The following is a 24,385-nucleotide window of genomic DNA, read 5'->3' as shown; positions in this document are numbered from 1 at the left end:
TGGAGCAGAGTTAAGAGTAATTCATAGATTTTTAGCCAATTCGATTACACAACGAGGTAAGAACAAGGAAAAGGTAAATGAACAGGATTTGTTTTACCACATGTGTATTCAAGACCCACAAAGCGCTGTAAGTATACCTTATTGTGTGGGTTATTATTTATCAGCTATGGTTAGGGGGATGAGACCGCATAGCATAATAGGAGGTGGTATATTTATTACTTTGATTGCTGAATATCTCGGTGTGGATATAAGTCGGGGGGGGGGGGGGGGGGGGGGGGGGATTATTAGTCGAAGAACCAGAACCCCGCGATACAATAGGTTTAAATGTATACCATGGTGCGAAGGTTTTGAAGAGGCGAAATAACGTCGCAGTACAATACCATGGTAGACATCCACAGGTTGAGAGAAACCAACAGCCAGGTAATGTGGGAGGGGGAAATGAAATGACAGAAATGCAAAGGTTTATAGCTTCACAAGAGTATGAAAATGCTAGACATCGAGCACTTGAAGATTGGCAAGTTCATCAAAACCAAATCATAGCTTATTGCCAACAAATAGGTAGAAACTATATTCCTACTCAATCGCCCGTATTTCCTCCCTGGTCTATAGAGATCCAACCACCGTATCCTACGTATAACCCAGCCGAAGCATTTTATAACACCTATGGTTATGCATGGAACCCCTACTGGTATCAGTATCATCCCTAGTCTACTTAGTTTTATTTATTTTATTATTTGTAATGTTAATACATTTAATACTTATGTTAATATTGTAATAGTTTTTATAATTTTCTAACTTTTATTATTAGATTTTAATAATTTTTGAATGTGGGGTAATATACCAAACTTCAAAAATATGTATATATGTTTGCAGTTTATCTTATGTACACAACAGGGTAAAACAACGCATTTTCAAAGACTGGCATTAAGTTCAGCAAAAGCAACTAATTTTGACGACAAGATGCAAAATATATGTGAAATAACAACGAGAAGAAATGAACAAATGATGTGCACCATTTATCATTCAACACAAACAACAATATGTTTGGAAAATTTGGTAAAATTTAATCATTTCTACGCTAATCACCCTCAATAATTTAAATTGTTACTGATTTCTTGCAAATGAGGGCATTGCAAGATCTTAAGTGTGGGAAGGGGTTAAATTCTTTCGGATTTTTAAAATTTTTATCTTAAACACTTGGTTACCATTAAAAATACTAGTAAAGCAGTAGTTGTATTAGAATCTAGTGCTCTCTGATAATAAAGAACAGCCCTAATCTTATATACTGACTACCCAATTCTAGTAAAATTTTTCAAAATTTTCAAAATGAACTCAAAATCATGTTTATACATATTTATGAACGATAAAACTAGGTGTTAACACCGAAATTATTGTTACCTTGGAAAGGACATAAATTGAGAAACAAACCAAAATATTAGAATTCATTTAAAATGGAATAGAGGACAATAAAAAGGAAAATAAAAGCCAAGTGTAGGAAAAATTACCAAGTTATCTTAAACATATGTCACATATTTCTGTAACAAATTACTGAAAATACTTTTGCTTTGGACTAAAACTAAACTGTTTTACCCGATAAAAGAAAAGAAAAGATGGATCTACACGATGAATCAATTCCATCATTAAAAGGAAGTAAAGTCTTCCGAAAAAGAAACGCGCTTCTTGATTTAGGTCAAGAAGTTGTCGTCCAGACCAGCTGTAGGTTGACGAAAAACCTAGAAAAGTCATCTCTAAAATCAGCAGAAAATCCACGGACCTCAGCATTAAACAGGGTCGCCAAGTGGTTAGATTTATCCTAACCATGAGAAGGATTTATCTTGTACAATGGGGGGCACCGTGCAAATTAGCTTGATAAGACTAATGAATCAGATCCCCAGAAAGGATAATCTCCTTAAAGATTAAAAATCAGCTTTTAAGACTGATATTACTCAATCCTTGAGATTGATCTTAAAGATTGAGAATTACAAACTCATGGAATTCAATGATATCTTAAAAAATCGATTTGTTTTCTAAAAACCCATTTTCAATGCGTTCATTACCATTAAACGTAAAATCCTAGGAATTCACCTGAAATTCATTAGGTCACCTGAACCAAATCGGGTGTCAACCGTAAGAACGGTGGTTGCATAGCATGGTCAAAGACAGGACCTTGTGCCAGACCGAAAAATCATAAGGGTGAGCTTTACTATTGCTCCTACCAAGGATAGTAATTGCGTCCTACACGTTATAGACCATAATCAAAAGCATGTCACGGGACATTGCCTTGACAGTTGCTTGTTCAACGCTTTCCTTTACAACCGGACGGTAGTTTACCGAAATGTAATATACGGGACAAGTAAACTGGACGTGTTGCTTTCCTAATACAAGGTTAGCAAGTGGGTGACACAAAACCATAAGTTTTGAGCTAAAATTTTCAAATATGAAACCCACCAAACTCACAAAAATAATTTGCAAACACCGGTGAAGGGTTATTCCGGAAAACTTATCTAGGGTAAAAACTAGATTTAATTTTTAAAAGATCAAATGTTTTCATAAAGATCCAATTTCCTTAATGGATCTAAATTTTTATAGTCGTATGGGACTGTAAACCATATCGTTACTACCATTGTTTATACCGCCGTATAGAAATCACTGATGTACAAAGTGTGAAGAATAAAGAAGTGATTCTAGTATTTCAAGACTATATTGCTTGAGGACAAGCAACGCTCAAGTGTGGGAATATTTGATAATGCTAAAAACGAACATATATTTCATAGCACTATTCCTCAAGAAAGACAAGCTTTTAGTTGCAATTGTTCTATTTACAAGTGATATTCGTTTAAATAATAAAAGGTGAAGACAAAAGACAGATTCGACGAATTGAAGACGCAAACGACCAAAAAGCTCAAAAGTACAAAATACAATCAAAGAGTTTCCAATTATTGATAAGAAACGTCTCGAAATTACAAGAGTACAAGATTCAAAACGCAAAGTACAAGATATTAAATTGTACGCAAGGACGTTCGAAAATCCGGAACCGGGACCAGAGTCAACTCTCAACGCTCGACGCAACGGACTAAAAATTACGAGTCAACTATGCACATAAATATAATATAATATTTAAATAATTCTTATAATTATTTAAATATTATAATATATTAAAAATTCGTCGGCAAAGAAAGACTCCAAAGTTGGTGAGCTGGAAAATCAAACTCCGCGACTCGCGGAGTTTGAAGGCAAAAATTGCCGCGAGTCGCGGAGTCCCAAATTCTGAAACCGCCTATAAAAGCAAACGCAATTTTAATCATTGTAAGTTATGTTCAACCTTTTTAATTTAATGTCTCGTAGCTAAGTTATTATTATGCTTATTTAAAACGAAGTAATCAAGATGTTGGGCTAATTACTAAAATTGAGTAATTGGGCTTTGTACCATAATTGGGGTTTGGACAAAAGAACGACACTTGTGGAAATTAGACTATGGGCTATTAATGGGCTTTATATTTGTTTAACTAAATGATAGTTTGTTAATTTTAATATAAAGATTTACAATTGAACGTCCCTATAAATAACCATATACACTCAATCGGACACGATGGGCGGGGTATTTATATGTACGAATAATCGTTCATTTAACCGGACACGGAAATGGATTAATAGTCACTAGAATTATTAAAACAGGGGTGAAATTATGTACAAGGACACTTGGCATAATTGATAACAAAGTATTAAAACCTTGGGTTACACTCAGTCGACATCCTGGTGTAATTATTAAACAAAGTATTAAAATCTTGTTACAGTTTAAGTCCCCAAGTAGTTGGAATATTTGACTTCGGGTATAAGAATAATTTGACGAGGACACTCGCACTTTATATTTATGACTGATGGACTGTTATGGACAAAAACCAGACGGACATATTAAATAATCCAGGACAAAGGACAATTAACCCATGGGCATAAAACTAAAATCAACACGTCAAACATCATGATTACGGAAGTTTAAATAAGCATAATTCTTTTATTTCATATTTAATTCCCTTTATTTTATATTTAATTGCACTTCTAATTATAGCACTTTTATTTATTGTTATTGTATTTAATTGCACTTTTAATTATCGTACTTTTTAATTATCGCAAGTTTATTTTATCGCACTTTTATTTATCGCAATTTCATTATCGTTATTTACTTTACGCTTTAAATTAAGTCTTTTATTTATTTAATATTTTACATTTTGTTTTAACTGCGACTAAAGTTTTAAAATCGACAAACCGATCATTAAACGGTAAAAACCCCCCTTTATAATAATAATATTACTTATATATATATTTGTATTTTTATAAAATAAAACTAATATAGCGTTAAGCTTTGTTTAAAGATTTTCCCTGTAGAACGAACCGGACTTACTAAAAACTACACTACTGTACGATTAGGTACACTGCCTATAAGTGTTGTAGCAAGGTTTAAGTATATCCATTCTCTAAATAAATAAATATCTTGTGTAAAATTGTATCGTATTTAATAGTATTTCCTTGTAAAATATAAAGCTATTTTATATACACCTCGCATAACATCAGTGACTACACTTGGTACGGTGTAGTGAGATTTCATAATAAAGGGAATATGCGACGTTGATTAAATGTTAAGTATGGTTATCAAGTGCTCAACAACTTAGAATATTTTTATTAAAACGTTTATGTATATGAAATCTTGTGGTCTATATTTATAACGCTGCTAGCATTAAACCTATATCTCACCAACTTTATGTTGACGTTTTAAAGCATGTTTATTCTCAGGTTCCTAGAAGTCTTCCGCTGTTTGAATATATGTTAGAGAAACTATGTGCATGGAGTCATACATGTTTTATTCGAGGAAGCATTGCATTCACAAAATCATCACCGTGTATTTATTTTGACTGCATTGTCAATGGAAGTATTCTTGTAAACTGTTATTTACGGTGATTGTCTATATGTAGAAATCATCAGATGTCGAAAACATTGAATTTTAAATATTCATTTATGGTATATCTTTTCAAAAGAATGCAATGTTTATAAAACGTATCATATAGAGGTCAAATGCCTCGCGATGTAATCAACTATTGTGATTCGTTTATAATCGATATGGACTTCGTCCGGATGAATTAGGACGGGTTGTTTCAATTTTGTTAAATTTTGATTTTGATGTTAAATAGTTTTAGTAATCAAAGATTGACCATGAATAACAGATACATATTTGATCCGGATTGTATTTATACTTTGAGATGGGGAGAGATCGATTGAGAGGGTGATTTTTATGATGATGTCCTCAATGTTTCAAGGAAAAAGATTTATTTGTTCATAATGTAAAATAATTATCTTTTGTAAACTTTTTTTGGAAAAGCTGAAATATATAAATAGTTTAAAAGATGCAATCTTTTCATAAATACTTTTTAAAAAAATACAGTTCAGTTAACCTTTAAAGCTCCTTTATTTATATTTATCTCTATCTCTATTTCCAATTTCCAATATTCCTAAAATAATGGAGTAGCTTTTATGTAACTCCGGTGTCTATGTGTCACAAACTTAAAATAGACCCCATTAAAATATGTTTTCAAGAACAAGACAATTGCTACTTTCCCAAATAGAATCCAAACATCCAAACATATTAAATTAAATTATAATACCAAAAAAAAAAAAAAAAAAAATTAGTCAATCTACACTTCCTTCATCCTTTGACCATTTTCAATCCTTTTAAGTTTCCCATGTTTTATATTGTATCCTTTGATCCCTGCTTAAGGACATACCCATTTCACACACAACTCTCAAATTTTCACACCCAATTAGTCCCAAAATCTTTCTGCAAATGTCAGATCAAGAACAACAACCACCCCAATTCATTACTCCATTACTTATAAAAACGGACCAAACCCAAGTGTTATATGAGGAAGAAGATGAAGAAAGTAATGATCTTGATGGGTGTCTTCAAGAATTGGATTGCTATATGTTATTATTGGGATTTAATCAAACTTCTGTTTTAAGATTTGGGATTTCATGGGTAATGTTTCTAATGATTGGGGTTGTGGTTCCTGTAGTGATACTTATGATTACTACTGATTATTGTTCAAGATGTGATCTTTATCAAGTTAAAGGCTTTGAGCTTGTTGTTGTATCATCACATGCTTGTTTGGCAGCTTCTGCTCTTCTTTGTCTTTCACATAATCTCAGAAAATATGGCATTAGAAAGTTTCTGTTTGTTGATCAATATAATGGTCATGTTCAAAGATTTTCAAAAGAGTATGTTCAGAAAATTACTGTAAGTGTTCCACTATATATAAAATTTAGGTATAATAAGTATATGTATATATATTGCAAACAAATTGTGCAATTGCAGAAAAAGTTTTACAAAGATGCTTGCTTGTTCATGCTGACAAAAGTGTTCTTTTATATTTTATTTAAATTAAGTTTATTTTTTTATGCCCATTTGGTTACATATATTTTACCTTTAATACATGTTAGGCTGAATCTGTTTTGGAATAATTTTGGTAATGATTAGGTTGATTATGAAGTACTTTAGGCATAAAGTTTGATTCTTTGATCGTTCAATGGACTTGATTATTGATTAGGTTTATGATTATATGATACTTTAGGGTTAAAATTGATTATCATATATACATTTTGATTCTTTTATTCTTGGAGTCACCTTAATAGTTAATCAATCAATACAAAAATGAAAATCCAGTTAAATATGCGTTCTTTTTCTGGAATCCATTTGAATTAAACTTCAGTTTAACTGTGAACAATCTATAATGTTTTGTTTTTATTTTTTCTATTTTGGTTAGAATATTGAAATATTGATTGGTTCTTTGAACAACATTCTAATGGTGATTGCAGGAGTCTAAACGTGCACTTTTGTTGTGGTTTCTTCCATGTCTAATCTTGAAAATTGCTCGTGAAATTATCCGAATGATGTATGTGCACCATGAGTCATGGTGGCAATCTTGTGGCGTTCTGCTTACTTTGACCGTTTCATGGACATACGTAACATTCATCTTTCTATCTTCATGTTTAGTTTTCCATTTGGTCTGCAATTTGCAAATCATCCATTTCGATGACTATAAAAACCTCCTCGAAAGAGAAACTGACGTTTTAGCATTTATAGAAGAACATGCCCGTTTACGCCATCATTTGTCAAAAATAAGCCATCGGTTTCGTATTTACCTTCTTCTTGTGTTCACAGTCGTTACCTCAAGCCAATTCGCTACTCTATTCCAAATTACCGAGTTCAGAGATAAAGTAACGTTCATAAATGGTGGTGATTTTGCGGTAAGTCTAAATAGTACTCCATCCGTCCCAAAATAACTGTCTCGTTTGATTTTCAAAGTCTTTCTTTTAAAATTTTGACTTTAAATATTATTATTTGTGCTATATAATATTTGATGAAAATCATATGAATGGATTCGGAAAATATTATACAACACAAAAAATATCTAAATCAAATTGTACAAGAAAGTCGGATTACTCGCCCTTCCCGGGTAACCCGAATAGGGAAAACCTTACAACTTTTTTAAATTGTACAAGAAAAACTCAAAAAGTCAAAGTGGGACAGTAATTTTGAGACGGTGGGGTACTAAAGGTGTATGTTTGATTAAAAAGTCAAAGGTTATTTAAGGCTCTGTTTTTTGCAGGTTTCGTCAATTGCACAGGTTGTAGGGGTGATATTGTGTTTGAATGCTGCAGCGAAGATTTCACACAGGGCACAAGGGCTTGCAGCGCTAGCAAGTCAGTGGCATGCTTTAGCTTCATGTGGGCCCGATGACACGTCACATATGAGACTTTTAAACGGAAATGGGAGCCATGCGGTTGTGAGTAGCTTATTGAGATCGGTTTCTTCAGAAAATGATATGGAAGCTATGAATTATATTCCTCTTCCGACAAACGCACAACTCACATCGTATTTGTCTTCATACCACAGGCGACAAGCATTTCGTAAGTAAACACTACAAATTTATCATTGCATTGCATCATATGAAAGAAGTTGTAGGTTTTTTAGTGTTAAAAAGTTAAAATTTAACAACTTTGTTGATATAACCATTTCATGCTAAGGGTCAGAATCAGGAGCCATAGATGATGCATCACTTTTTTCTTGAAGACTGATGCAGCAAATTTTCAAAAAAAAAAATTTGTTTGTTTTTTCATTTTGATGCGTTCCTTGAATGTAGGTTTTTTTGGTGCATCAGTTCAAAAATGATTCATTGCATCATTGTTTGCTCCCTTCCTTAAGGAGCCTTTGCCCCTAATCTTCACCCCATAAAGTTGTGGTTAATTAGTATCTCCCACCATGCATTTTAGTTGAAGCCTGCATATACCCGGTTAGTCCACTGTTTCAGCTTATGAGAGGCGATTGTTTCTCGGGTTGTGACGCACACTCGGCTCGTGCATCTCTTGGGGCCGATTTGAGGGTCCTTTCAATTGGTATTAGAGCCACATGCCTCTCGAGGTATGGATCATGGGTATGCGACCAGCGGCGGAACTTGAACCCGACTACAGAGTAGGCGAGTCTAAAAATTTAATAAATTTTTCATTGTCAGCAGGGGCGAACACTAAAAAAAACCTTATTTTTTGGTAAAAAAAAATTTTTTTTAGTGTAAAACTTTTTTTCCCGTTAAATCCAGGGGGGGGCGGATACCCCCTTTGGGTTGCTCTATGTTCCGCCACTGTATGCGACTGTCTCTCGAGTTGTGACGGACGCTCGGCTAGTGCATCTCTTGGGGCCGCTTTGAGTGTCGTTATAACCCCAGTTCATATAAATTTAAAATATTGAGCTTATTACTTACATATAAATTTATCTATATTTATATACATCATATTGTTTTAAAAGAGATAACCGCCTCATTTTATTTCCTAGTAGTTCCATAAGTTTCCAGCATTCTCCGAAACCTAATTCAAAATATTTTTAACAACTTTATGACGATAGCAATGAGATTCGAAGGAGGCCAAAATTACGGATCGTGGAATACATAGTTCAGACAACTACTATCAATTATCAAAGCATCATGTTGATCCGTAGGTGATTACGAAAAAGTTAATGAAGTTGTTAAATCTGCCGTGTTGAACTCCATTGATGAAAGCATTACATGATCTGTTCAGTATTACCGACATTAATACAGGTGTCCACCTTCACAATCTAGAGTAGGATTTTGATTATGAGTGTAATTTAGGGTTCCCGATTTTGTTTTATTTTTTTGCAATTTTAATCAATTTCTGATTTTGATAGATGTCAAAATCTCACTGCAAAAGGGAAAAGAATATGCTGAGTCGATACGATCTGAGAGCTCATTACAAAGTGGTATGTGATTGTAGCTATTGTAGTACTACTAACAATAGCTATTATAGTACTAATATCTCAATCACATACGGAGTACCATTTTGTAAGGTTCTGCTAAAGCGTCCCGACTCAACTACTTCTTTTCCCTTATACAATGACATATGTCAAAATCATTGATTAATTATAATTGCAGAAAATAAATTTGGAACCTTAATTTGAACTCATAACAAGAATCCTATAATGTAACTTTGTAAAACACCCGTACTTAAACTGCTTATTCATTTGACTCCTGATCTGGTATGAATGTCGATAATAGTGAAGTGATCATGCAATGCTTTCATCAATGGAGCTCAACATGACAGTTTTAACGACTTCTTTAACTTCTTCGTAATCACCTAAGGATCGACATGTTGCTTTGTTAATTGAGTGAATTAGGATGTTTGTTAATAGTAGTTATTTGAAGTGTGTACTCCACAATCCGTAATTGTGGCTTCCTTCTAATTTCATTGCTATCGTCATTGAGTTATTAAAAATATTTTGAATTAATTTTCCGAGAATGCGGGAAACTTTTGGAAATACGGTTGTCTCGATTAAAACAATACGGAGCATGTAAATTTACATGTAAGTAATAAGGTTAGTTGTTGAGGACGGGTTCGAATCCCACACGCGCTCTCGCATCTTTAATCTATTTCACCTTTTTCTTCCTTTTTTCACTTTCTTCCTCTTTATTATATTTCCACTTTATCCCCTCTTTTTTCCACTTTATTCATGTTTAATCTTGCACTTTTATTTTTTCCAAGTTAATACAACGGTAAACTTGTGTGCAGTTATGTATCTGCAGAACAATCCAGGAGGTATTACTTTGTATGGTTGGACGGTGGATCGAGGTCTCATAAACACAATATTCTTCATTGAGTTATCATTAGTTCTTTTTGTACTTGGAAGGACTACCGTGTTCACTACCACCAACTGATTTTTTCATCTCAAAATTCCTTGAAATCTTCAGGTCATAACGTGAGCTTCTCTTCTTATTATCAACAAAGTGTTGACAATGAGAATCGAATCAGTCTAAAGACAAACGCGTGTCTTTATTTGTTTATTTATGTATATCATCCTTTTTGTGTATAGTTGGTTAATGTTAATATGATCATGACATTCTTTATGGTTTGGAAAACCATTAACTTATAAAGTTGAATAAATACTACTCCAAGTGATGATCAAACTCTAGATGTTTGTATATAAGGTTATTCTAATATGCTCTAGATGTTTGTATATAGACAAAATTTCATTCCTCGTCCCTGAACTTTACATCAAATTTGACTCCTCGTCCTTTTTCTTTTTTTTGTGCATCCCTCGTCCCTAATGTATCACAATTCTACATCCCTCGTCCTTTTTCTTGACTCCTCGTCCTTTTTCTTTCTGTCAATTCTACATTCCTCGTTCCTAAAAAGGACGAGGGTTGTAAAATTGTGATACATTAGGGACGAGGGATGCACAAAAAAAAGAAAAGGGACGAGAAGTCAAATTTGATGTAAAGTTCAGGGACGAGGAATCAAATTGTCTTGTATATAAGGTTATTCTAAGATGCTCTAGATGTTTGTATATAAGGTTATATTCTAAGATGCTAAATTTTGCATCGATTTGGTACTTTTCAGGCTTGAAATGTACATTGTGTATGATCTTTTTCAGCATATTTGCATTCGATTTTTCTGTATGTATATCATGCAGTGTTGCAAAACCGTTGATATGCCGATCCCTGATCCCATTCTCTGGACAATAGTGGCAGAACTTGGAGATCGTAACATGGGGGCGAAAATACCAACTTGGGGGTGAATAGTTTACAAAAAAATTACCCCTAAAAATTTTAAATACTACACTAGAAATTTTTTTACAGGTTGGGCGGATAGCACTTTTGAGTTACACAACTATGTACCGCCCCTGCAGGACAATGTGCAAGGTGAAGTTAGCTGACTTAATAGTGAAATTGTTGAATTTAGGTATGAAGATTGAAAGTTCCTTCAATTTAAGGTGATTATATACAAATGTGTATGAGTGTAAGGGGTTCTAGTGCAACTATCCAGTGAAGTTGACATGTTAGTAACTGAAAATTTTGAGCAACTACCAACTACAAACCTAATTCAGGTACTTTAGTACCCCTTCATCCTAACCAAAAGTTTTACATTCAATTGTATTTTAATTTTAATCATAGTTTAACATTTAATTAAGGGTTAAAGCAAAAAATAGGCTACAAACTTACACAAATGTACCGATGTCGCCCACAAACTCATTTTCGTCCTACTGTCGCCTACAAACTTTCAAAAAGTGTACCGATGTAAACAAAAACTTTCAAAAAGTGTACCAATGTAAACAAAAATGACTTGCTACCGGTTAAACTGGTTAAAAATCAACACGTGTCGTTCGTGGATTGGATCTTAATTCTTAAAAAAAAAAATTATATATATATCAGGTCAAAATTAGTATGTAACAGGTCAAAACTATAAAATGTTGATATTAGCACATTTTTGAAAGTTTGTAGGCGACAGTAGGACTCAAATGAGTTTGTGGGCGACATCGGTACATTTGTGTAAGTTTGTAGCCTATTTTTGACTTTAACCCTTTAATTAATTGGGATATGATACTATGATAGCAAAACATATCACATGTAAATTTATCTAATATGCGCAACGAACCCGGACTAGGAGGAATACTTAAGGATCATTTTTGCTTCCTCATATTGCAATGCTTCTTAGCGATTTGACTAGAAAAGGTTCAGTTTTACAACAAAAGAATGGTCTCATGTTTCTTTTTAAATAAGTGATTGCAGACTGTATTGAAAGTTTATGTATTCTCCTTGTCGAAGCAAGTTTGTTCGTATACTTCTCTTGTGCTCGAGCTTTAAGCCTTTATGCTCTAGCCTACATCACAATATCAAATTCTAATTACAAAGGAATATAGGATCACTTTTCTAATATGATTAAACGTCAACTTATAAGTAAATAAATATAAATACAAATGATGTTACCAGTTACCTCCATTATTTTCATTACCATCTCGGCTTTTCTCTTTTCGTGATCTCCCAAGCTTCTATCTTAACTTCCTCGCGCTTAAACCTACAAACCAACAAAAATAGTACTACGTATAACTTATGAGTATTTTTATGGACATCATAAGTATGTAACAAAACTTATTAGCAGGTTATTAATAATAATATAACATGGTGAGGATAAAGGTATTCAAATGTGTCATTCTATCTTAGATTATCAACAATAATCACTCTCCTATCGACTCAAGTGTTCCACACGTTATAATAGTTAGTTGTAGAGCATTATAAAAAAGACGTATATATGTAACTTTAGTCCATCTTTTGCTAATCAATCAACTAACTCACAAAAATCGCTTTTTTCAAAATATACTAATCTAGATGCAAACTATCTATTTCATAATGTTGAATCTTTAGTCCATCTTTATAATGTTGAATCGTCTGGTATATATAATTTTTGTGAATCATAATGTTGAATAGAAGATCACCTGACCATGTATTTTGCGCGTTCTGCCTCATACCAAGCCATTGCTCGTGTTTCAATAGGATTTAGCTTCGAATCATGACACGTGGTGCGAGTTTTAACCCCGTTAGTATCCTCATTTTCTCTCCCAAACCTTGTGGATCCACTCGAGTCAACTTTTGACACAGGTGTGACCCCGGGAGCTACATTTGGCCCGGGCCTTACAGGAGTCGATGACCCAGATGCTGTAGGGCTGCCGGTGTTGTGGTTCTAACTGGTGTGACAGATCTAGAAGGTTCTTGGCTACCAGCAGGAGTCATTTCAGTCCCCATATCTCTAACAAAAAATTGAATTAGCAAACACTGAATCACCCAAATCAACATTTTTTGTTTCTAATACTCCAAATTTTTAATCCTCTTATCTACACCTCTAGATAACTTAACCAACCCTTTTTGGGCATCATCCAATTTTGACAGTGTCGGTTTTCCTACAGTGGCCACGATTTGTCCCATTTCCTTTAGGAAACTCGAAACCTACACCGCTAACATGAGTTTCTTGAGGTGATGCAATATTCACACAACCCTTATCCTCTATGGACCTCATTGTCACTTTTCTTGATCAAAGATTCAATTTTGAACCCCAATACACCTTTTGTATTGTATATATGTATATATGTATATGTATATGTAAATTTAATTTAAATTTAAATACTACTAGTATATAATGTACTACACACCAAAGAGCAAAGCTACCCTCAACCCAGATATAAAAGCTCAATCTTTAGCTACATAAATCAAACAGATCATCAAAAACTTGTATCTTTATGATTGCAAGAATTTAATATGTACGAAATTTACATTCAACGCATAAAATTTTACTCAAAAGAGTGGTTGAAATCAAACGAATTCAGTGAAGTAGGAGTTGAGTGGTGATAGACTTATCGAAGTGTTGTAGATTGTACTCCATATGTACAAGCCAATGGGCAATGGTAGATCCAGGGACCCGGAAAAGTCACAAAGTAATACGGAGTACTATAAATACGAAACGATTTTATCAAACAGATATACTTGAATCGGCCGTTTGCATCACAGATCATATCCCAATACGAAAAATATACACAGAAATAAATTCCATCAACCATCATAGATTACACTTTTTCTATAGCAAACAAGAGAAAACATTGACATCTAATTGCTTTAAGGTCCAACAAAATAATAGTTTCACTACTAATCTTATACTATCAACCAACAAATTCAATGGTAATGAAAACACGTCTACAATTAAAAGAATGCATTACATATAACTAAGAAATATACTATACCTTAAAATTCAAACAACACTGCCAACTTCACATTCTGATTTGAACACTGTCTTTCAGTGTCGATGCATATATACCGAAAGATGTTAAACTGATTAGGCATTGGTACTAGAAAGCGACATCAAGTAAATGATTGTTGCTGTCATTGTTCCCAGCAACCCACCAGCAACAACCTGCATGTTATGTAAAATAATTACGTAGTATATTTATTACATTATTCAAGAATTCAAGAACTCTAAGTAATGTGACACGTGTAACATAACTTTCATGTACTGGACATATATATGGAATTCATCCAAATCAATATGAGCAATTAAGAGATTGATAATTAGAAGGGTGTCAAAGAACGAGACTTATGTTGATTATGTTGTCATACTAAAAAAAGAGGGGAAACTAAGTAACTTCACCATCGGTATAGAAGCAGAGTTTAGTAACCCTTCAACAACAAAGGACAATTCTGACCCATTTACTTACGGTTTGACTTGATTTATAAATTCTTTCCAACAGGTCAAAAGTGTACATTCCAAGTACTTTGTTAAACTTGGAATGGGTCAAACACCATTGACAACGTTTATTCAAATGAAAATTCCGACCCATGTACTTAAAAAGCGATTGACTTGATTGATACACTATTTAAACGGGTCAAATGTCTAAAATGTAACATCTTTGTCGATAATGAAATGGTACAAAAGCCGTAGCTAACGTTTATTCAATGAGTGTATGCAACCACCAAAATTGCTTTATCCGCTTAAGAAAGATTGTACTTTCATAGTACAGTTTATAATCATATTAAAGACATTTTTAGTTATAAAACGTTAGAAAATGGACAAAGAACAACCCCAACCCGACTTGTTTTCACTCATTCCCATACCCACTTGACTATTACCACTTCTGCTATTATAATTATAATCATAATCATTATAATTATAATTATTGTAATTATATTATAAAATAGAATACATGAAAACGAACCTGAGGAGGAGTGTGGCCAAGAAGTTCACGTAGTGGCCTGCTCTCAGCCAAAGGATGTTCAGCAGGAAGTTCATATACAATTTGATTCAGAACCTGAAAATTTGCAAAATTTAGAAATGTGACAAATTTTTAACCACTTTATTAGCTACTATCATACTATTATAATCTATGATATATCATATCATATTTTAAATGAAAAATTGGTCAAATCCAACATATATTAGCTGACATCAGCATAAATTACTATTGACAAACCTCTGCTTGACGGCCAGCATGCAATCGTACACCAGTTGCATCATACATCACCTGCCACCAATTTATTAGAGATCATAAGTCACAATACAAATTTCACTTCCCCTATTTAGCATAGATAAGTAAAATTAAGGACAAAGATCATACAATACAAGCTAAAATGAGTGCAATTGCAAAAGTTGAACTGCCAATGCCATCTTGTAAACCAACAGCAACGGCAAGAGCAGTGACGGTTGCAGAATGCGATGAAGGCATACCACCAGATCCAATCAGTTGCTTAAGATCCCATCTGTGTTCCCTATACCTGCATTTCAACCAAATGAATATAAGACTCGCAACACTATCACTAACAGTTGATCATAAACCACTTTCAAATCGCAACAGACAGTTAAAACTAGTACTATAAATAACAACTTTAATTCTGAGTTTTCAATGGCCAAAGACATAATATAACATCAGTTCATTGATGAATAATTCAGTTTAATTTTAGAACCATAAAACCCTAGCGTCAATATTTTTACAAAAAAAAAAAAAAAAAAGGTCATGAAATAATCAAAATATAGTTATAGTTATGATCACAATTTCACTAAACTGTAGTACTAGATATGAAAACCTTAATTGACCGACTAAAATCACTACCTAATTATAGCAATACGATATCATAAATTAAAAAGTCAAAATCAGGTCAAAATTGAGGAAAGGGAAAAAAAATTAAACGTACCACGTGGTGAAAACCTTAATCGATTGCGCAAGAGCGAAGGCAACAAGTGCAGAAAGTAAAGCATAATTCATGTAAACAGGTTCAGAAGATGATGGAGATGTAAACGAATTAACGGAATTCGTTAATATCTTTGAGGTTGATAAAGTTGCTATTTCAGCTATTGATCTCATAATAATATAATTTAAATAAAAGTGGAAACGGTTATATATATGGATATCTGTAGCTATATCAATATTCAATGTGTATATATATTGTGTGAATTTTGGGATGAGCAAACGTAGTAAGAAAAATAATCAGGAAACGTGAAGTGTTTATGTCTGTAACAAGAGGAAATAAGAAGAATCTTAGAGGAGATGGCTTTCTTATTTAGTTACTACTATATTTTTCCCTCTCTTTGATATTTAATAATTTAATAATTAAATAAATATTGAATTTAAATCTAAGAAGTGATAAGTTGGAAGATGAGTATATGATGGAATATGCTATTGTCTATTTCTCATAGATACCTTCACATCAATTATTCATAACATGAAGTTGTACCATGTTGATTATATTTTATTAGTTGTATATTATATGCTCATACTTCAAATTTCATTTTAAGTTAATTGTTTAATACTCTCCCTGTTAATTTAGAGAAAACAATTGACAGAAACGCCCTTGAACCAACTTCCAAAAACTGACCCAATTATGTATTAATCCGTATTATGATTATAGAATGATGTATCATTATTAAACTTCCATGTGTATCATTGTGTATAGTGAATAGTGATGTGAAATGGTGCTTCTAGACTTGGCGTATTGGTTCCGGTTTGTATTATTTTGTTTTAGCTTTGGATGGTCTATCTTTTATATGTCCTGTTTTTTCAGTAAAAAAATAAACTTCCATGCGTAAAAGGAAAAGATAAATATGTAAATATGGAGTAAATAATCTTTAGTATAAACAGTAGTAGTAACACATTATGACATATACGCGAACATAAAGATTTATACTTGACATTCAAAATTCAAAAATATAAATTATTGAATAAGTCCAAAACAATATATAAAAAACAACATATATTTGTATGCCAGTGGTACCCGTCGCTTATGATCTCAGGGCCCACAGGAGGGCCTTATTGAATACAGATAGGTGCAGGTTCAATTCTCGGCCTGCAACTTCCTATTGGGTATTTACACGGCTTACTTAGCCCTAGCGGGGTGGGCGGTATGGGTGACATAGTCACACGGAGTCAGGGTTTCTCCGCCAGAATAAACCTTTTGAATAAATTTGGCCTAGTGAATGAGGGAACTCAAAGAAATGGCAGCTATCTAAATGTGTTTCTAGTACCTGAATTCTAGCTAATAATAAAGGTAGTAGACAACAATGTGAATGTGGATGGATAAAACCCAGATTCAGTAAACAACAAAAACAAAGAGCCAAACACACAGGGTGCATGAATGATCACAATGTGCAATGTTTTGAAAGCCATTGTTACCTAATACCATCCACTGCGCCAAAAACTGTGCACACATGAATTGGTCCCCGGGTTAGCAGAATTTAAACCTGTTAAATCAAGTGTAAACTTTAGGTTATACAAATACAAAGCTAATCAAATTACTTAGACGCTTAGAGCATGGATTATAGTAAACAAGTTTTTCCCTATTCAGGCTATTAGGGAAAAGGGGTATTTGTTTTACTCATAAGCATAGATAGATTATAGTACAGCTGCTCATCTCTTGTTTAGCTTCTTATGATTTCTTGACTTTTTTTCTTGTCCAAGTTGCAAATAGAGATTTTTTTTCACTTTTTTTTTTTTTTAAATTTCATGTGATTCTACAAAATACGATAATTGGTAAACCTTTTTATATAGCGCAAAATTATTGATGTTTAAAGAAGACAACATGCTTAACCTCCTACTAATCCTCCTAATGGCCACTAAACACCCAAAAGTCAACATCACTCGTAGATCAATACCATTAACTTGTTTTTAGTAATCATAACATTGAAATATTTAATATCAGAACTAGATGAAAACCCTCCAAAGTACCAAAAATATTGCAATATTAGTAATATTTAATGTTCTAAAAAGACAACAGGTTTAAACTCAAATGTAATATCTATCTGACTGACTTTTGTTACAGATATACCATTGACATTGTTCTCCAATAAGATCACATTTTTTTGCATAAACGAACAAGGTGCACAAAGTAGGTGTTTTATTAGGTACTTGTATTGTATAAGAAAGACTTTTGGTCTGTAATGGACAGCCAGTTATAAGTAAAGGCGTAAAACCATGTCGCTTTTGCCAACTTTGAATCAAAAAGTCAGAATTGTTGCATGATTACTCAAATATTGAAATTTAATATTAATACAAAAATAAAAATAAAAGATATATTGTAAAAAAACACTGTTACCTGTCATGAAGAAAGCAAAGCATCTACAGTCCATATTTTCCTGCAGAATCCATTAACTCTGCTTTTGCTGCTTCCATGATGACATCAAAGTTTGTTTGTATGTACCTTCCCCTACAACAATCCTCCCTCAATTAGTGTAGGAACCTCACTTACATTCAAGGTGGAAATTTCAACCCATTAACATGTTTACGAGGGTCAATTTGGGTTGTCTTATATCTCAAGCTTACCAGAAATGAGTTCTGGACCAAGTGGAAGAAGGAAATGCAGGACTGGCTATACCATGCATTATCCTAGCAATAGCTCGAGGGGAAAACTTCGTATGGGAGTTGCTTTGAAGAAAAACCTAAAACACCAATTATCATACACCAAAATCAAACAACATTCTCAGTTTCGCTTTAAAAAAATTAAAAATTAAATAAATAATTTGTAAAGACCGAGACTTGTGAAACAAGTTACCTTGATATCTGCTCTCAAAAACCGACTGCAGATAAATAAATCTTGATGTTAGTAATCCGTATAATTAACAATGACAAAAGAATAACCCATGAAAATTTATAAATATTCACATCACATATGCAGGGTAGACCACCAAATGAACATTATTAACTCAATGTATAAGAAGGTTTTCTAGTTTTAGCTATCAAGATTTTAAAAAAATCATTACACATTAAAACTATGTCAAATAAAGTTCCAAGATTTTTTAAACCTGGTTTGATCCATCTTATTAGCGATATTATCATTGTCATTATCTGCATTAAAGTAATCCAATATCTTCTTCTGCAAGCATGTTGTGTGTTGGGAGTCGATGCAACCATTCTTTTTATCACATGTTTTAACTGCAAAGAGTGCAGCATTATACATTGCGTCTACTTTGCGCACCTGTGTCAAATAATAGTTTGCAAGACATGAGTAATTATTTAATATACAAACAATAAAAAAAACTAACAAGACGAGAAGATATAGAAGAGACAATGCTATATGAGTAAGAAAAAATTTACCTTGCAACTCTCAACCTCAGATAACCATTTAGCCAAATCTGCTGCCAAAGAACATATATCTTTTGGAAAATTTACAATCATGTAACAATAAGCTGGATCCTTCAATTCGTATGTAATTTCCCCCTTTGACTATTGAATAGGAAATGATGTAAGGAAGGTAAACATTAACCAAAAAATTCATTAAAAAGTTGAATGAACCAAAGTAATAACGATATGCAGATGCAAACCTTGAGAATCTGCAATTGATTAGTTACATTAAAAGGTTGAATTCCAATGCTGCATGCTACATTTGGAATGTCAAATACATATTGCCCATCCTTGATTTCGGACCTGGAAATCACAATTCAATTATTGATACAGAATGCATACTTGATATACTAAAGTGGCAAAATGGATTAGCCGGTCAACAGTCAAATATAGTCAAACTTAGTCAACACTTCTAGCAGAGGGCATACTCACTCACTTACTTGTTCAATATTGCTGCAATCACAGTATCTTTCGCAGCAAGTAACGCAGGGGAGGTCTGCATATATTGAAATTACAATGAACCATTAATCAAGTACTAATTAACAATTCAATTCAAGGTACAAAGTACGAATTCACAGTTGGGTAGAACTTACCATATGAAAATTTAACACGCAAGTTACATTTGATTGGGGAAGTAAACGCAAGTATTGAACTTCAGCTAACTCCAAACGAGTTAAGATAGTCAGAATCACCTGAAACAGTTGTATTAGTTCCATAGTATTTTTTCAGGTATTTTGAATCAAATGCAAAAATGGCTCAAAAAGAAAGAAACCTCTTCTTTCATGTCAAATTTTCGAGACGCAGATTCTTTGACTAGTGAGCAGATCCTTCCTTGTGAAAGTGAACTCCCGATAAAAATTTGAGACAAAAACTTATTAACCGTGTATTGATCCAACCCCTCACTGAGAAACATGTATGGTGAAGTTTAAGTGTTTAATCTATTTTATAAAATAATAATGATAATAATAATAATTTAATTAACATTGTTGAACATGAACTGCAACTAGGTACCTGTACATCAGACTTCTGAGCTTAAAGTATGTTGTGTCATCAAAAAATAGATGACAATAAGATAAACGCCCATCACGTCCAGCACGCCCGATTTCCTACACATTTAAGTTTGAAACTTTTGTAGAAATATATCATTACAAAAACACTTATTAAAATACTTTAACTTATATATAAAGAAGATTTAAGAGGTTGTATGCATAAAAAATATACTTTGAACAATTCTCTAACGGTTTGACTCTTAGATCGAATAAAATTTGTCCCTGTTTTAGCTATATACTTATTTGACCCATTTGAGATACAGCACAGCCCAAATTAACATGTCGATAAGTATAGGGTTAAAATTGACACCTATAAGGAATAGTTATACGAACCTGAACATACTCTTCCAAGCTTTCTGGTAAACTGTAGTGAATTACCTGTAATAGATACACAAAATGGAAGCTTCAGCATTGTAATGTGATTTTAGTATATAGTGAATTGTGCATGCTAAAGATTTAAACTCACAGCTCCAACGTCACTTTTATCAAGCCCCATACCAAATGCCACAGTTGCAACGATCTTTAAAAAAAAAAAAAAAAGTATATAAGAATATTGTATCTGGATATAGTCAAACTTTATACACATAAAAAAAACTGAAAGATGTCTATACCACTCGTATCTTGTTTGAGCAAAACAACTCTTGTGCGCGCCTTCGATCTTTAGCAGGGATCCCACCATGGTAACTCTAATTAAAAAAAAAAAAAAAAAAGTTGTTCATAGCATAAAAAACTAATGTTAGTCACAAGCATTAAACGATTGTCATGTGATCATTCCTAGTAAAAAAAAAAATCAGATAATACTAACCTTTGCCCGAATATTGCTATCACCTAAAAACTTACTAATCATATCGGTTTCTGACTGCAATCAAAATTGTAGTGTAAGATTGAAAGATTGTATTGTAAGCATTGCATAGCATTTAATTTTAGGTGGTAAACATGTTGCAAACCTGATATTTGCAGTAAATTATAATGCTTTTAACGTCTGTGTAAGGTGGTGCTTTGAGTAACGACATCAAATCCTTCATCCTAAATTCATTGACAAATTAGGATCATCGAGATGATTTAAGACTATGAACATGATGCAAAAGCATAAGCCTAAACATGTTTTTACTTGCCTATGTCCACTTAATGATACAGACAGCTGCAGGTTGTCCCTGATTTGTTCTGTCTGAATAAGATTAGTGTGAGGAATCTCAAGGGAACACATGACATCATTCATAGTTTTGGTTGTTGCAGTTGCAGTCATTGCAAGAATACACTCAACTCCGAGACTAGAACGAAGTAATGATGCTCTAAGTCTCATATAAGAAGGTCGAAAGTTATGTGACCTGTCAATTAATTTGAATTACACTGATGAATTATAATGATAATAGCATTAATGCAAACATAAAGTAAAGCCTAATCTTGAATGTCTGATAGAATAAGCACATTTGTCAACTCACCATTCAGATATACAATGGGCTTCATCAATCACAACAAGCGAAATGAGTGAATTTGCAGAAAATATAGATGTAAATTCTGCATTTAGTAATCTCTCAGGAGAAACAAAAAGAACCTGAAACACGATTTTAATTAATAAATTATGTAACTTTACCCAAAATATGCAATTGAAACAACATTGTATTCCGTATATGATAAAAAGATTTCAACTTTTAATGTTTCTACCTTCAAGGCTCCTTCTTGAACTCGTCTAAGTGTTTCCGAACTCTCTTCTAGTGTCTAAACCAAAAGCCAACACAAAAACCAAACATCTGAGTACAAATGAGAAAGCACAATGTACAAACATACAAGCAGATTCATAATACCTGACTGCTACATAACAAACCACCAGGGATCACAGGTGGTAACTGTTTAAGTTGATCGAACATAAGCGCAACCAACGGGCTAATAACAAGTGTCATCCCCTGCAAAACAATAGCAGGCAACTGATAACAAAGTGACTTCCCAGCTCCAGTTGGCAAAATTACCATACTCGATTTCCCATCAAGTATAAACTTAATGGCTTCCAATTGCCCGTCTCTAAACGAATCATACCCGTGAGTAAGCTTCAACAACTTAACCAAATTCTCGTCACACGGATCCCGTCTAACATCTGATACAGCCTGCTCGATCACTTCGAAATCAAGTCTCGTATCCGCATTTTCGTTCTCTTCAAAACGCAAACTTTCTTCCTCACATAAGCTCCGTTCCTCTTCTCCTTCACCGCCAGTTTTCAACTTCCTTTTACTTCTCTTATAACTCTTTCGGTTTCCGGTATACGCATTTTGATTCCTTTTTCTAACTTTATACGCGAACTTCTTTCGTCCCCCGTGACCGTTAATATTCAACCTCACAAAGTTCCCTTCATTTACAGGTTTCGGCTTAGTCGCCTGCACCGTAGGCAAAACCGAACTTCCGATTAAATTCAGATTTTTCCTCATAACTTTCCCCAAATTAGTACCACCTAGGGTTTCATTTACAACATTTACACGATCACAGTCCTTCATCTGCTCCGAATCAGCAGAATTAGCGTTCACATTAACATCAACAACTTTTGCAGCTAAACTATGATCAATTCGGTCTTCAGTTGATTCGAGATTCAAGCAAGGTTTACACATCTTCGAAAACGCTTTAGATAGGCATGACCTACCAGCTACAAGAGTCTCAGCAGGACCAACAAATTCGATCGAATCACGACCCGAAAGCCGCCGGATTTGAAACGGGAGGTTAATATCAGAACTACTGGTAGTAGATGGAACAGGAGATTCAAACGGGTCGGATCCATCGACTCGAGGTTCAAATTTTGGGGGTGGTGGTTTAGTTCTCTTTGTAGATGGTTTAGTTTTTAAAATTGGGCGTGAAAAGGCGTTACCGGGTTTCAATTTAGGGTTTTTGAAATTAAAATCAGGAAGAGTATGACGTGGTTCTGGTGGTGGTGGTCTTGTTCTCTTTGTAGATGGTTTGAGTTTTAAAAGTGGGCGTGAATAAGAGTTACTGGGTTTGGATTTAGGGTTTTTGAGATTAAAATCAGGAAGAGTATGAGGTGGTGGCGGTTGATTTGGCGGAGGTGGAGGGGGTTGGTATGGCTGACGTGGCGGTGTCGACGAAATGTGAGAACCGTCGGAATCTGAATCGGAGTAATTCATCGGCAAACGGCGCCTGAAAAAAATGAAAAGTGACTAATATATTTTGGGGATTATTTTCCCGCCTCTTTTGAGTTGTATAACAACAGTGCCCGCCTCCATTTGAGTTGGAGAAAATATGAGCAAATTTGTTACTCCGTACTGTAGTAATGTAGTACTTTATTATTATACAGTTACACCATTCACATCGGCCAGTCATTGGGGGCTTCTTTGGAGCTTCCTTCAACGCCTCCAATGTTAGCGAGTGTCTTTAGAATTTCCTTGGAAGACCGCTATTCAAAATGTCGTTGGATAGCATAATTCATCACGGACCAAATAACTAATTTTCATTTCTTTTTTTATCTACAACTAACTTTTAGTTTAATTATAATTTGGATCAACTTATGTCTTAGAAAATTCAAAGTGTTTACTAATAACTTTTAAGGTTTTAGTTTTCAGATTTAACTTTATATATTTTTATGTGTATTATATAATATAATATGTTTGATTAAAGTTAAACCAATTAAAACACATTTAAAACTCGGTTCATTTATATAACTTTAATCAAATATTATACTTATTACAATTGAGCAAATGTCTGCTACTGTTCCTAAACAGTAAGATCATTTTTTTATTCAAAAAGGGTAAGTTCGTAATTTCACACCCATCCTATTTAGTTACTCCTACCTACTCCCATCAGAAACTTCTCCATCGCCACCAACCATTGCTGTCTCCATCGCAACTGTGGTCTCCAT

At 33.6% G+C, this 24,385-nt stretch overlaps 3 protein-coding genes and 1 pseudogene across 3 annotated transcripts; 1 reads left to right on the top strand and 3 right to left on the bottom strand.

The window, feature by feature from the left end:
- Positions 1 to 5,693: 5,693 nt before the first annotated feature.
- Positions 5,694 to 10,541, top strand: LOC139862847 (uncharacterized). Its single transcript, XM_071851478.1, has 4 exons — positions 5,694 to 6,283; positions 6,862 to 7,293; positions 7,656 to 7,956; positions 10,123 to 10,541. The coding sequence occupies exons 1-4, from the start codon at positions 5,834 to 5,836 to the stop codon at positions 10,266 to 10,268; spliced, it is 1,329 nt and encodes a 442-aa protein (XP_071707579.1). The 5' UTR covers positions 5,694 to 5,833; the 3' UTR covers positions 10,269 to 10,541.
- A 1,483-nt stretch (positions 10,542 to 12,024) lies between these two features.
- LOC139864663 (uncharacterized) lies at positions 12,025 to 13,310 on the bottom strand (annotated as a pseudogene).
- Positions 13,311 to 13,933: 623 nt separating this feature from the next.
- LOC139862179 (uncharacterized) lies at positions 13,934 to 16,266 on the bottom strand. Its single transcript, XM_071850736.1, has 5 exons — positions 16,062 to 16,266; positions 15,488 to 15,644; positions 15,344 to 15,394; positions 15,089 to 15,181; positions 13,934 to 14,289 (listed from the first exon to the last, which is right to left on the bottom strand). Exons 1-5 carry the CDS (start codon positions 16,229 to 16,231, stop codon positions 14,212 to 14,214), a joined length of 549 nt encoding a protein of 182 aa, XP_071706837.1. The 5' UTR covers positions 16,232 to 16,266; the 3' UTR covers positions 13,934 to 14,211.
- A 2,212-nt stretch (positions 16,267 to 18,478) lies between these two features.
- LOC139864662 (ATP-dependent DNA helicase Q-like 5) lies at positions 18,479 to 23,654 on the bottom strand. The gene is made up of 20 exons (XM_071853238.1): positions 23,572 to 23,654; positions 22,335 to 23,448; positions 22,195 to 22,248; positions 21,972 to 22,084; positions 21,645 to 21,857; positions 21,477 to 21,555; positions 21,335 to 21,388; positions 21,141 to 21,215; positions 20,996 to 21,049; positions 20,863 to 20,907; positions 20,492 to 20,586; positions 20,253 to 20,382; positions 20,074 to 20,172; positions 19,921 to 19,976; positions 19,681 to 19,783; positions 19,454 to 19,582; positions 19,162 to 19,334; positions 18,912 to 18,936; positions 18,683 to 18,798; positions 18,479 to 18,566 (listed from the first exon to the last, which is right to left on the bottom strand). Exons 1-20 carry the CDS (start codon positions 23,652 to 23,654, stop codon positions 18,479 to 18,481), a joined length of 2,898 nt encoding a protein of 965 aa, XP_071709339.1.
- Positions 23,655 to 24,385: the final 731 nt, after the last annotated feature.

Source organism: Rutidosis leptorrhynchoides, chromosome 8 (assembly GCF_046630445.1).
Source record: "Rutidosis leptorrhynchoides isolate AG116_Rl617_1_P2 chromosome 8, CSIRO_AGI_Rlap_v1, whole genome shotgun sequence".
In the NCBI taxonomy this organism is placed as follows: domain Eukaryota; kingdom Viridiplantae; phylum Streptophyta; class Magnoliopsida; order Asterales; family Asteraceae; genus Rutidosis; species Rutidosis leptorrhynchoides.
Note: the sequence above shows the minus strand (reverse complement) of the source record. Positions and strands in the feature narration are given on the sequence as shown.

Bases quoted from the DNA above. Each gene is read 5' to 3' on its own strand.
- LOC139864662 (XM_071853238.1), bottom strand. From the start codon at position 23,654: ATGAATTACTCCGATTCAGATTCCGACGGTTCTCACATTTCGTCGACA. The intron at 23,449-23,571 runs GCCAAATCAACC...AAAGAGAACAAG, and splicing joins TACCAACCCCCTCCACCTCC to ACCACCACCACCAGAACCAC. The intron at 21,050-21,140 runs GTATAGACATCT...TTTTTTTTAAAG, and splicing joins GCTCAAACAAGATACGAGTG to ATCGTTGCAACTGTGGCATT.
- LOC139862179 (XM_071850736.1), bottom strand. From the start codon at position 16,231: ATGAGATCAATAGCTGAAATAGCAACTTTATCAACCTCAAAGATATTA. The intron at 15,645-16,061 runs GTACGTTTAATT...GTTGAAATGCAG, and splicing joins ATTAAGGTTTTCACCACGTG to GTATAGGGAACACAGATGGG. The intron at 15,182-15,343 runs GTTTGTCAATAG...GCAAATTTTCAG, and splicing joins ATGCTGGCCGTCAAGCAGAG to GTTCTGAATCAAATTGTATA.
- LOC139862847 (XM_071851478.1), top strand. From the start codon at position 5,834: ATGTCAGATCAAGAACAACAACCACCCCAATTCATTACTCCATTACTT. The intron at 7,294-7,655 runs GTAAGTCTAAAT...TGTTTTTTGCAG, and splicing joins TAAATGGTGGTGATTTTGCG to GTTTCGTCAATTGCACAGGT. The intron at 7,957-10,122 runs GTAAGTAAACAC...ACTTGTGTGCAG, and splicing joins CCACAGGCGACAAGCATTTC to TTATGTATCTGCAGAACAAT.